General features: G+C 40.8%; 1 protein-coding gene across 2 annotated transcripts in view; it reads left to right on the top strand.

The window, feature by feature from the left end:
* The window catches only part of TMEM132D (transmembrane protein 132D), a 273900-nt gene that overhangs the window by 173890 nt on the left and 85800 nt on the right, over nucleotides 1-14210 (top strand). For both annotated transcript variants that reach the window (XM_075110802.1, XM_075110803.1), the window contains one exon: nucleotides 2205-2388. In XM_075110802.1, the coding sequence (XP_074966903.1) occupies nucleotides 2205-2388 (184 nt within the window). The remainder of the gene's footprint in view (nucleotides 1-2204; nucleotides 2389-14210) is intronic.

Genomic DNA, 14210 nt, shown 5'->3' with positions numbered 1-14210 from the left:
AAATTAAAGGAAAATATTTCCATTACTTTGGGGTTTCTGTTGTTGTGCCATATGGGAGCTTTAATTCAAGAATATAAGGACCATGCTCCACTTCTCCCTCCCCATCTTTTCCTCACTCCTTTTTTTCACCTGTATCCTCATCACTTGTCTCCTTTTCTCCTAATCCCCAACATACCTGGAAAAGATTAAGCTGATTGTCTTTTTTGACAGTGATTTTGGCTTTTCCACAGTGTCCTGCCCTGCAGTCCCTCAGTGCTGTTACAGGAGACGTTTCTGGTGGCAGCACCAAATCTGCAAAGCGGTGACTGGTAGTGGCAGACAGCAATGCAATATTAAAGAAAGACACCCAGGATGGAATCACAAAACCAAGGTTCATTATATGAAGATTCAATTAGTTCTTTAAGCACAGAAACTGTGATAGAACATACTGTACAAAACAGGATCACTGCCAAGTATTTATAGGCAATGCATTGCCTGTTCCTGCTCATACAATTAAGGTAACTGAGTTTCAATGGTTACAGCTGCATAAAGCAGCTTTCTGATCCTACCTAGGTCAGCATGAAATAAGACTGCATTCAGTGCTAGTTTAGAAATTGTGCTCTTTTTTTTTTTCATGATGTGAAGAAATGAGAAATTGAACACAATGTGTTCCATTTTGGAAACACAGAGGCTCCTTTTAAATTCCATCCAGGATAGCAAGAACTCAATGCATCCATTAAAATCTGAACCTTAAAGATGATCAGATTAAACTCTTCAAGCAGTAGCTTTAGACAAAGGATCGCATTTTGCCAGCATGATAAAAATCTCTGAGTATTTTGGGAAGAATCCCAAACTGGGGCTGTTGTGGTAACTGGTCTTCATAAAAAATATGCCTCTTTTTAGCTCTTTTTCCACATCAGCTGGAAAAACCTGCTGGGTTTTGGGCACATTCTGCAATTCTCTAATCAGTTGCTGAAATGTTTCCTCTTTCTTCTAATTGCACTCTCCAGCATAAGTGGCTTGTGACACTTCAGTGCTGTGCCATTCTTTCTCTCCTTGAGTATTATCCCACTGAAAGAAATTCTGCTCTTTTCCTTCCACACAAACCCTGAAGATCTGTTCAGCCTTCAGTGCTTCAGAAGTAAAAGCACTGTCATTCTCAATATCCCCTGAATTTCTGCACTGCTAAGAAATTCTGCATTCCTCAACAACTTTACAGTAAATTGAGTATTTTCTTGTCTCTATAAATGTTACTGGACTATGGAGCTCACCTTGCCAAGACACACAATGGAGACTTCACTGCATTGCTTTCTATACAGTAGCTGATTTTTATAACAAGCTTTGCAGGAATTGCACCAATGAGCCCCTTTCCAATTTTCCCCCTTTACGTTTCTGCTTTATGGTATTCACTTATGAACCACGTAACCTTAGGAAGGACAGCATGTAAAGACAAAGTAGCATTGATAAGGTATCAGTAACCCCAGTGTTGCCAGAGTACCCTGGAGAATCGCGTCTGGTAGCTCTGTTCTTTTCTAGTGTTTTTTACTCAAGGATCCTGGCAGTATTGGCCAACATTCAATAATCCTGTTTTGTAACTATCCTCTCCCACAACAAGCTAAATTATCTACCATTCCTAGTTTAGCAAAGGACAAAAGGAGCTTCAGACAGATATTCACAGCAAGGTAGCGGTATAGCCAAAAATTAATTCCGAGTTTTCCAATCCTCTGCTCCCTGCTGCTCTGGTTCACGGACCCCATCCTGAGCTTTGAACTCTCTTCCTTGCCTCCCTTTTTATAAAGCAGAAAATACTTTTAACACAGTGGTTTCCCATTTCAAGGAGTGATTCCCTTTAGATTTGCTCATGTGTTGCTTTAACAGGGAGGAAATATAATGTGCCTGTTAAAGGGAGAGACTTGGAGTCAGGATCTGTAGGCTGTAGCTTTAGCCTTAGCTTTTCCTTGATTTATTTTTGTTTCTCTACCTGTAAAATGGAGCGGTGCTTAGTGATCCATGTCACAGAGTGTTACTAAGCCTCTTGAATATATGGGAAATATCCTGAAATCTTAAAACAAGTGAAAATGATACATTCATTATTAAATCCATCATCCTACCAAATCCTCTCTTTGGAAGAGCCTTAATCCAAAGTTTTATTAATATAAGAGCGATTATATTGCTGATTTATCAGACATGTCAGTGGAACCTTTCTTTTCCTTTCTTTCTTGCAGTGCGGACGGTCCTTCCTCCGAAATCATGCAGATTGATTTTGAAATTGAAGACCTAACTGACCTACCAGGGACCCAGCTCATCACATGGCAGGTAGAATATCCTGGAGATACAGCATCTGATCTAGGAATCTCCAAGATCTACGTAAGCCAGAAGGACCTGGTAGGAGTTCTCCCTTTGGCTATGGTAAGAAATTGTCTGGCATTCTGCAAGTTTTTAATATTGTATTACAACTGTAGTGTCTGACAGATGCAAGTGGTCTGCTGAAAGAGTTAGGGGGACAGAAAGCTTCAGCACCTTGAGAAACAGATACAAACTTCTGAAGTTTGCTTCATTCAGCGGTGAAACCGCATGAGGGGAAACTCTAGCTTCCCATGGAGGGCCCAGTCATGCTCTCTTTGACCGATACACTGACTTCTTGGAGGCAGGAGCTGAGTTCAAGGCATTTCCAGTATTCAGAACTCTCTCTCGTTGTTGCATGAAGCAGTATACTTGGACACTCAGATCAACGTGGTATATGCCTTACTTGACTCACAAGTACTCTTACGTTTGGTCTGCTGTTTAAGGACTTCCTGAATCACAGTTTTTCAGTTTTTGAATTCTGACTCCATATTCATTTAAGAGTGAGACAAGAAATAAAAGTCATGGTGTGACTTCTGAGTAATTTTTAATTACCTGGGGAAGAAAGTACACAGCCAACTGTCTGTTTGACGTAAATGTATTCAAATGGGTTGCCTCACCGTCACAGTGCAAACTGTAGGGCTTCAAAAATACCTGATTCTTCAGCCTTGGTCTTACATAAAAAACTTGCTAGACATTCAAATTCCAAGTGTGAACAGGAATTTTGTGCATTTCCTCTTCCCTCCCCCTCACATTTCTTCATTGGAGTAGTATTCTTGTCTAAGGTCTGGTTGTGCCCCGTTTTTGTTCTTAGACAATCTATTAGAAAATATTGACTAAGGGAAAAACAAAAATCAATCTCAGAGCATTTAAAAAAATGTAACCTGGATGTTTGTCTAGTAATAGCCACTTAATTGTGCCGTTATTGAAGGCTGAAGGTGTTCTCTGTACTTCCAGACTTGCAGAACGGATAGTGGTTATTATTGTTATTTACCAAGCTTAGAACTACTCAGATGTTGTGATTTTTTTATTTCACTGAAAAGTATTTCTTGTCTTCTGTAATGGCTCATGCTTTCATTACCAAGGTGTATATCACAGTTGAAACTGCTCTCTCCATCTGGAATTGTCACCCCCTAACAAATCAGAGTTGTATATCTAATCCTTTTGTCTTGCATGACTGTTTTCATGGGCTAGTTCCTGCTATTGAACAGTGGGTGATCTCTGCTGGTTTGCTGGTATGAGAAGCAGCTTTCAGGTCTGCAGATGGGAGCCTGATGCAGTCACACAAGTTCTGGAGTATCGTGGGTTAAGGCTGTAGAAGTGATATGATTTGCATAATCTGAGATGTGGGGGGTTTTGTTCACTCCATCCCTTAATGAACAGGTAATAGATTTCTTTCCTAGTGGTTCCAGTAGTTGCAGAAAACACTAGTTCTTCTCATATGCACCCATGATCGCTTTAGTATCAAGTGATACAGTGGCAACCAATAGCTCATAAGAACAAAGATAGATTCTCCTGGCAGTTACTACAAATCAACTCACTCTCTTCATTTCCATTAAAACATGAAAAAAAGTGCCCATTTTCCAGAAGCACAAAATTCTATGCTCAAAGGTCACATGAAGTCTATAAAGTTATCTGTAGGTGGCATTTTACAAGGCAACAGGTGTTGGGATAATGGATAAGAGAGAAAGCAAAGATAAATGGCAGGGGTCCCCTAATTACTGACAGACTGGGAATAGTTTTAACCTTCTTTGCATTAACTGGAGCATCAGGCAAGAAACTCTGAGGTATCACAAATCTCCAGTCTTTGTAGTATTTTACTTTGTGCTTAGGAAATAATTCAGGTGCAGAGCTTTCAAGATGTATAACTTAGATTAGTTTGGTGCTTCAGATTTCCCTGTGATCTTAGCAAAGCCAGTTTGTATTTTATCAATTTAAAATAAAAAAAAAAAAATAATTTTTACTTTCCCTATTAGGAAGAACCACAATGAAAACAGTGTTATATTATTTCTTTGTTTCCAGGGACTGGGGTTAATCTGGGTTAGTTTTGCTGGGCTTCTTAGGAGAACATGTAATTTCATGTTTAGAAGCACCAGACAGAAGTGCTGTTGAATATTTCAATTGCAGGTTAATTTTTCAAAAGAACAACTTTACGGCTTTAACATTAGGCAGAGCTTTGTTTTGTTAATAGAGTGGCACATACCACCTCTGCACCATCTTTGTCTTCTGTAGTCTTTTCTGCTAGCTGCTATGGATTTGTAAATTGCAAAGCAGAAGATTGGCCAATTTAGAGCTTTCTTTTTCCATTTTTTGAGTTACAAAATGCTGCAATGGAACAACTTAAATGTATGTATCAGTGTCAGGACATGCTGGAAATGCCTACCTTCTGCTGAAGTAATTAGGACGCTTGCTGCATTCACCTTACCTTTCTCCAGTACATTTGTTTTTTTCCTGTGGCATATCGGCGTTCTGGCTTTTGAGACCCCTGCAGGGCCCTACCCCAGTAAGGGCATGGCAACACGAGACACAGTAGAGCACTCAAGGATATTGTGGAGAAAAGCTGTAGAGTGTGGGTACCATAAAGACTGATATTTCTGACGCTTTAATAACACCTTTTCTAATTTTCAAGTGTAACAGAACCAGTCTTGGTAAGCTGTGCTTGGGACCCCAGTCAGCCCTTGTTAGCAGAATGGGAATAGCATGGGAGAAGGCATTTAATCTGAGAACATTGTAAGAACCTGTGAGCACCTGTTTGGATATTTGCAATGCATGATCCTTTCCCTTAAGCCTGATGAAATACAGGCAAAGATGTTTATCCAGGGTTATAAAAAAATCATTGGCCTTTTACCATGATTGCTTTGCAGCGGATCTTGTAGCCACATAGCAATGTCTTGACTTGTTGACAGAAACTAAAACATCCCCTAAACCCTGTGGAAGAGGCAGACATTTGTATGGCATGATGTTCTTCATCAGCACAGTTTCCACTGTAATTTCTGCATTTCTTCATGGGCACTGTTCAAAACTCTCCCCATTTCCCTGCCAGCTTTCTCACCCCAAGGTCTGTGTCTCCAGGTAGCGTGTGACCGGCGAACTGGAGAAGAGGTGTCTTAAGAACATGTTGATCTGTACAGGAATTATGGGGGGGGGGGGGGGGGGGGCGGGGGGAGAAAGAGTGCTTTATTCTAGATGGAGAATTCTGGACAAGGAATGCCAGAGGATTACTCCATGGTAGTGATTGAAAATTTGGCCCTTAAAAAAAAAGCCAAACAAACCACAAGTAAATAGTGAAGACCAAAAACCTTCTATGCTGTTCTTTGTTGTCAGCTAACGTACATATCAGTTCTCTTTAAACATCATTCTCTTAATGTTCACCTGTAATGGGGTATCCTTTGACATGGAAACCCTAGCACCTTTTAAGACCTTTGAAATATGGTATTAAAAATGCATGTGGTCCTTTGGGTCATTAACTGTCTTGAACATGCTAAACTGCTGAGGTTTTTTGTGTTGAGGACGGGCAATGTAGTATGACAGCCAGTGAGAATAATATGCCTGAATCTTCTAGAATATGACATTATTTTTTTATTGACATCCTAAAGAATCACCTTCCAGTTCCTGTTTGACTCCTTTCTGGTGTTTCTTCCCTGTTTTATTTCACTCTCATTTTGTTAGGTGATGAATTGCACAGGTTTAATCATTCAAATTGTACATTTGCTGCTATTGATTATTGTTGCTTTTTAAACATACTGTCAGCTCTTTCATGATTATGGTGTTCACCTTTTGTTGAACCTTAATGATTAGGTGAGGCTGAGAGACAGACGAGCTCTGTAGCCATCTGTGTACATACAAGATAATCCCTACTGAGAAAGGCAGAGGGCAAATATGACATGCTGGTAAATGGATAAGTTGAAATCTGTTCTGTAAATAATAATAGTAAAAATCGTGAATAATAAAATACCTGGGCTGGATCTCAACCGAACCAGCTCTGAACCTGTAAATCATCTGTCTTACCTCTGTATATGCCCTAAACCTATTCTATCTGTGCCTTCCCTTTATTTAATAATCTGATAAGGAATCAGGGCAAAACACCTGTTTCATAAATCTCACAGGGGAGATGTTGGTCCCAGGGTTGATAAATCCCTCATTAGAGTAGTCCTTTGACTAGAAAATACATTGTGTTAACATTACTTTCTCCTAGAATACAGAAAAAATATGTGCAAGACGCTCAAGATCCCTTCAGAAATTTCTTGAAAAAGGTTGCAGATTCCTGACCTTCAATTTTTGGTAAATTGTTGTCCCTAGACAGGTTTTACATTTATAAATCAGCAAGTCAATGTTAGAGTCAGCCTGGCTCACACAAATGTAGTTGCCCTGATGTTCAAGGCATTGTTAGGTTTAAAGATATGGATGTGGACCAGATGTTTCAGGTGGTGGTAGGACATCTGAAGCTGATGAAGAAGGTGGGTAGTTGAATGAGGAGCACCCTTGTGTATAAAAAGCCTGTGAATGTGGTTTGCTTTCTTGAGAGACTCCCCAGCCCTTACAGATGAACTGATCATAATGCCAGCTATAATAAACTGCTTTCTGTGATCTGTGCAACTAGGAAAGAGCAGAATTTTGCCTTCCAGAGCAAGAATCCTTGAGTGCTGCAGAGCCATGGTAACAATGGCTGAGCAGCCCTGCATTACCTCATACCAGTCATGAAACGAATATTTTGGAGTCAATAATTCAGCTTTGTTGCTGCCCAGAGATTCTCAAACTTGCTGGCAGGCAGGACAGCTTGCCTGGCACTAGGGCTGAATTAGTAGGTTTCACCTTACCAGGGGCTGGCAGGACAGGTTTCCTTCGGTCCTTATCAAACTCAGCTCTGGACTGGGGATTCGTGAGTTTTATGCCCGTGTGCCTGTGGAGTGCCTGTCTTTCCTTCTTACTGAATACACCGGGGCAACTCTTAGTTATGTTTATAGTCTAGTCAGCATCAACCTAAAAATTAACCTTATTATTCGAGAACTGAAATGGACAGGGAGAAAGGATGGGATTTGAAACTCGATTGATGGTACAGTGGTGAGGTTGCTGTCTGCTTGGCAGAGGCAAGAACTCCTAAGTCAACCTTCCATCCCTCCCAGCCATATTTTATCAAGCAAAGGTGGATGGTGAACAGTGAATTACAGACTTGCATCAGCAATGGAGCTTCCATTATCTCTCTGGTTTTGGCCTATTATTTATTATCCTTAAGCAGTGCAACATCAGCCTCCAAAACAGTCAAGTGAGGTGTGAGGCAGAGAGAGATTTAAATCAAAGTAGAAAAAAACCTGAGAGTCCTGATTTATGACAGGCTTAAACAGAGTCTGTGACCAATGTCCAGCTCATTACTTTGCAACAAACAGGTTGTAGCAAAGGCAAAGAATTATTCCTGCTCATCTGACCCTACTGAGGAGTCCCAACGTGGTGAGCTGTCCCTGTTCTCAGAAACACGCAAGCACTCAGCTCTGTTCTTGCGGAGCAAAGCTGCTTCAGTGCAGGATGAACTGACCTATTTTTAAGCTGCAAATGAAGGTGGTTTAAAGAAACTTTGGTGAGTTATTAGGAAGAAGGATCACATTATCCTTCACCTCAGGTGACTTATGAGGTTAGTAACCTCCAAGGAAGAGTCACTGGTAGTGTTGGAGCAAAATAACCTTTTAAACCAGCACAACCATTTTTGCAACGTTTGTGTCACCACAGCTACTATTGTATGAAACACAAGTGGAATATTTATTTTACAAGGTCAGGTTAATAAACTAGCTGTAAAAAGTAAATGTCATTATTTCTGCACAGAAATATTTTACAATGCATAGTGTGTAACAAAGTTCACATTTAAGATAGTATTTTCTTAAAAGGTCTGTTTTGGTACATCCTAGCACGGTTATCAAAACAACGTTGACTGTAAACCCATTCTCCCACTGCAGATGAACAGGCTGTTGTCCTCAGACCCATCAGAGCCATTTTGGCTTGTGAGAAGTTATATTTATGGCAGTCATATTAAATAAATTGTATCCAAGACCTGAACACCAATTTAACATTATACCTTTTAGATAATGTATTGTTTCAACTTGCTCCTGATGTTCTTTATAAAGATTTAACGAAAATGTTGACAGGAAGTAAACTATTCTACATACCATCAGCATAAGAAGCTGGATAAATAGGCCAAATAAATAAATAAAATCAATTGCTGCAGCAAAGAGGCTATCTATTATATAGGAAGTGTTCCTGTATTAAAATTATTTCTAATAATTACAGGCATCAGCTGTCATGGCCGTGCCAGTCACTGCTGGATTTTAAAAATGCTAAGGGTATTAATGCTCTTATAAATATATGTATCTGAAACATTTAATTTATAGCTAATGCTGTTTATGTTCTGTTAGAGACTGGATAAGTGGCTCAGACTTAGCTACCAGAGTGCTCAGTGCTGTGCAAACACATATTTAATTATAGCCTCACCCTGAAGAACTGGGAAGACAAACAGAGAAGACTAATGATAAAAACATAAAGAAAATATTGCTTCCTTCTTGCAGAAGAGGGATGGGGACGGGCAGTGCGCTGAAGCTCCTCCTGAAGTCAGCCAGACTGCCTTCTCCTAGACCAAGGTTTCAGCTTGGCTCTTCTTCCCCATTACAGAAGATGTGATGGGGGGATCGTGGTCCCTGGAGCACAGACCTAGTTGAGCAAGTGCCGTCATTGTTGGAGCCTATGGTCCATGTGTAGCTCTAAGGATGGCGTGGCTGCCCCTGCCTCTTCCTTAGCCTCCCTATTCTGCTCTGGTGCTGTGCCACTCCTCACGTTGGCAGAGCGCTGCGGGTGTCTGTCGGAGGCTGCTTGGGACTACAGTGGGAGCCCGTGATGGGGAAACGGCATCGGGTACCGGAGGCTGTTACAGCCTTCTCTCTACCATCTGAAGCTCGTGATTAGGGTGTTATTGGATGAAATTAATGCTTTTCTGTGGGAGACTTGAGAACTGAAATGTGAATCTTCACCTTGTCTGTACGATATAGGCGAACAAATTGATTGCAAGGAGGATGGCTGGTGGCTGACTGGCCTGGGTTCGGTCTAGCAGCCGAGAAATGCAGGATCACATCAGCCAGAATCATCTGCTCTACTCAACTTTAAGAGAGAATATTTCTAAACACTTCCACTGACAGTCATCTTTATGAAAAAGATGTCTAGATAGTAGTTGAAAGCTTTTACCTTCCTACTTCATAGCTTTTAAATTGTAATTACAATATTTGGCAAGTTTTCAAATATTTAATTACAAAGTTACCCACTTCTGAAAGGGAACCTTTTAAATAAAAGTTATCCTTGTGAGTCTAAGATTAAATTGTTTATGGGAAAGGGAGAAACCTTTGGATCATTGTGGTATTGGAAGCAACCATTTTTGTAAGCATATCCTATTGCTGCCTAAAATTAGGTAGGTCAAGGTTTTACAATTTCATCTCACAAAACAGATTTTCCATGCTCCAGTAACATCTCTTGGCATCTACCAGTCCAGACTTTAATTTATCTTTCTTGAAAATAGATATCCAAGGTGACTACCGGGTACCAGGTAATGTCCCTTGCCATTGTTGTCAAAGTGTTTATCCCCTGGAAATGTTTTTTCTCCCTCTCCCATGATACATGCACGGGTTTGGCTCTGGTTGTTGTAGGTTTTTGTTTAGCTGGCCGGGGTGGGGGTAGGGCTGTGCAACGACATAAATTGACCCTTTGAATACTATATCCACATCTTTCTTTTGCTCTGGTATTTCGAGCTGAAGGCCTCTTACCTGATGGCTGAAATTCTTGCTGTCGGTCCCCATGTTTGATCTTTGCACTGTGTGTTACTGCATTTCATTCCATTTCTTTTTCCTGAACCTTTGTTTTTATCTGGTGGTCCTTATTTAATAGTTCAAACTTCTGTATTGACAATGGCTCCCAAACTGATACCGTTAGCAAATTTCAGTAGTACTGAGTTTCATCTTGTTCCAGGGTCATTATTGACAGCAATTAAAAAAAATCAGTCCCTAAGCTAATTCTGGAATACTGTTGTACCAGTTCAGAGGAAGAGGTTGTCTTACCGTCGATCTTGCAGCTTTGCCTTGATCGCTCTTTGCATAGGTTCTCTGTGGTTCAGGCAACTTCGACAGGAAGGACTTTGTATTCAAAAGCTTGTTAATCAGTCTTTCTGCAATGCATTAGTCAGATTAGATTGTTTCACATTCTAATAACTGTAATAAGCCTGTACAGTTAATAGAAGAAAATGCTTCGTCTAGTAAATACATAATAATCTGTTATGCTTCAGAAACTAACTGAATCACAGGTATCTGAAGCTGCAAGACATTTTTCCCATACGTGGATGTCAATTATTTATGCTTTTTCAGAGTATGCGATATTGGCACTTATCTGTGCCCAAACAGTGGACCGGGCAGCTGAGCAGTCCAGTCGGGAGTGTCAGTTCTGGTATTCCTACGTGACCGTGTTCAAGAAGTGAATATACTCAGTTGCAAGGGGGCTAATGTATAGGGTTCATTTTCCAATTAGAATTGCCAGTTAAAAATGGCTTGGCTTGGTCTTGAGGTTACTGTTGTTATTACTGTTACAGTAAACATTGGCCTTGCTCTAGCAGGCTTCTATTGTCAAACTACCAACAGACAGGCGCGTGGGTCGCTAGTACATACCATTTTGGTTTGTATACAGGGAATTAAATGAGAAAATAACCCAAGCACTTGGCAGTCAAGGATGCCTATCTCCAGAATCCAACAAATGCCATATTCTTTGGGTTTTTCCTTCCAGAATGAATGACAACCCTGGGGTTCTCAACATTTGAAATAACAAGCAATAGTTCTTTCCCTTTACAATGAGACATTTCGTTGACCTGTCGAGTGTGCAGTGAAACAATAACTGTGTTCATTGCAACATCAAAGCAGACGTTTTGCTGCTTAAATTCCCAAGCCATGAAAACTATCAAGCAGATCTTCCGGTTTAATCCAATTCTTTTTCTGTCAAAGGTTACTACAGGCTCATAGAAAAGGATCTTGCTGGTGATGATGTTTAAGACAAGAGGTTAAGAAATCTTGTTTTTGTATCTGGAGCTGCAGTTGCTGGCTGACTAATACTGTAATCACCTGTAATAATAGAAAGCAACAGTCACCCAGTATTTGCCGAAGTGAGGGAATGAGTAATGAGGGCTTGGACTGGCTGCTGGCAAAGCTGCTGACAGCCACACAATTTGATGTGGAACATTGAAAATCGGGTTCCCTAGAGAAGCAGGAACAAACACAAAGATATTTTTCTTACAAATTAAAGCCTAAGAAAAATAGCTTTGCATAACAGCTGCTGTTCCTTCTTAAGTGCAAGTCACATATGTTTTTCTTGATTAGGCGCATAGAGTTGAGCTGCGTTGAAACAAGACCAGTCCTTCAGCCCTCACAGTCTTTCTGCGGTGCTCTGAAGCTGCATGAGTCTATGAAATGTAGAAGGACCAGGAAAACATGGCAGATCTGAATTTAGAGCGAGTTTCTCCCAGAATTTGTCCCTACTTCAATGAACACAAGATTTAGAAGTCCTGGCCCGTTTTCACACTGCTGTAAAGCCATTGGTATTAAAAATGTCATGAGTTTAAAACAGAAATAATTTGGTGGTGAATCAAGTTTTCAGAGCACAGGTCTCATAAATATTTGGTAGTTTGATAATTTTTGTGCAGCCCAGTTTCAGCCAGCTGAAAGGGACCTCATTTTCAGTAGGTAAGCGCTTTGAATAATTTTAAAGTCAGGGTGTCTCAAGATGTCTTGTACTGAGTACCCAGAATCACCAGTAATGACTGCAAATATTGCATCACCTAATATGGATTATTTTTCCAACACTTTTATATACTTATGTTAATCAGACTCAATTAATATTAAAGATACTTCAGAAGGTTTTCTTGTTAAAAAACCCCAGAGATGGTATTTTCTTAATTTAATGGAAATGCAGTCAGATTGGGTTTGTAGAAAGCAGATTACTGCCTTCTGTTCCTCTTTTGTTTTATGTCAAGTTTCACTCACAGGGTTTTGTAACACAATGCTGCCATACAGCGTGGTAGTAAATATTGCAAAGGGATCTTCAATTCTGACTCCTAAGTTGTTTCCACTGAAATATGAAAGACCACAGAAAGTTTTCTTCAATGCTCAGATTTGGCAAATCTGGTCGCATCAGGATCCAGGGTTTGCACTGATTTAAGAACATTCCTTCAAATATATATTCAGTGAAGTGGGGTGGGTGGGTGCGTCCCGCCTTTTTTAATTGGAGACTCTTTCCAAAGAGTTGTTAGAATCACAAAGCAGCTGAGGTTGAAGAGGGCTCCAGATGTTAGCTAGTCCAACGCCCTGCTCAGATTGCTGGTTGCTTTGGGCTGTGTCCACCTGAGCCTTGAACACCTCCGAAGATGGCGATCCCACAATCTCCCTGGGAAAACTGTTCCTGTTTTTTATTACCCTCATGGTAATTTGTTTTTCCCACGTGCCTAAACGGAATTTCCTGTGTTCTAACTTGTGTCCTGTGCCTCTCATCCTATTGCCATACAAGCCTGAGAACAGTCTGGTTTCATCTTCTCTGTGTCCTCTGTTCGGGTAGCTGGGGAAAGCAGTACGGTCTCCCATTTGCCTTCTCTCCTTAAGGCTGAACAGGCCCAGCTCTCACCGCCTCTCCCTGTGCATTACGTGCTCCAGCCTCCACCAGCTTGGAGGCCCTGCGCTGGCATCGCTCCACTGTGTCAATATCCTTGGCTTGAGCTGCAGCCTCCGTTGGCTTCCCACCTCTTAATTGATGTGGTTATGAAAAGATTTTTCCTGTTTGACATAATGAAAGGGATGCTGCCTTAATTGGTTCCCTTCAGATTAGTGATTTGAATAAAACATAGCTGAAAAAGAAGCAGCAAATTTCTCCCTACTTGAGGAAAGCAGGCGGGTATCGCTCTTTTCAGCTTCTTGACATTATTTTTAGATGTGTTTTGTAATTTTGAGTTACCCTTTGGGGGCTGGGGGCTTCCCTTTTTTCTTTTTTATTATTTTCTTTTGAGGATTAAAGCTTTTGAAATTATTTATTTACGAGCCATGAAAATCTCCCCAAAATGGATTTTAACAAGTGTGTAATTGGATAATTTGACAACTGGTAAGCTGAAGCCCCAGAGATCAGGAATTACACTTCACTACAGAAAAGTCGTTCTTCATGTAGAATTAATTAGATTTCCTCTAGATTACAAGCAGTAAGAAAAGTAGTCAATTAAGAGAATTATTCTCTGACTTTTCCATCCTTCTTTTGATTGCCAGCCAGTGGTATTAAGAATTCCTTTTTTCTCTGTGAGAAGTCCTCAGAGGCAGGATGCCAGCAAGAGGATGAGGGACAATGGATTAAACGCTGGCCCAGGATTCATAAGAAATGACCACCGGCTTTGTGTGTGACTTTGGCTCACCTTCTGAGGGACTGATTATCTATTGGGCCTGAAAGCTGCTGGGTTCACGAGAGGCAGACAGCAGAACGAGGACGGGTTCCTGATCAGTTGAGGGTAACGTTTTTCAGCAGCATTGCTAAATCAAGCAACATTTACTCTCAGCTAGGTTAGTACAAATGCCTATGCAGCTGCTGCAGAGCTGGGCTGAGGGCCTGAGCTTGGCTAAAAAACACCTTTTTTGTTTTGTTTTCTTGGGTCATTCTGAACCCAGCTCACTTCCCCAGTCTGCTTCATCACCTGCCCATACAGAAGCAACAGTGGCACAATCAAAGGAGTGGTTAAAAAAGTGGCACTTCAAGCAGCGCGGCTCCTGAAACGACAGCTCCAGGAGCAAATATTGGCAACAGCCTAGAAGATCTGGAGGGAAGCTTAAACCTTTGTCAGGCATGGGCAT

Source organism: Phalacrocorax aristotelis, chromosome 15 (genome assembly GCF_949628215.1).
Source record: "Phalacrocorax aristotelis chromosome 15, bGulAri2.1, whole genome shotgun sequence".
In the NCBI taxonomy this organism is placed as follows: domain Eukaryota; kingdom Metazoa; phylum Chordata; class Aves; order Suliformes; family Phalacrocoracidae; genus Phalacrocorax; species Phalacrocorax aristotelis.
This window is presented reverse-complemented; position numbering and strand designations above follow the sequence as displayed.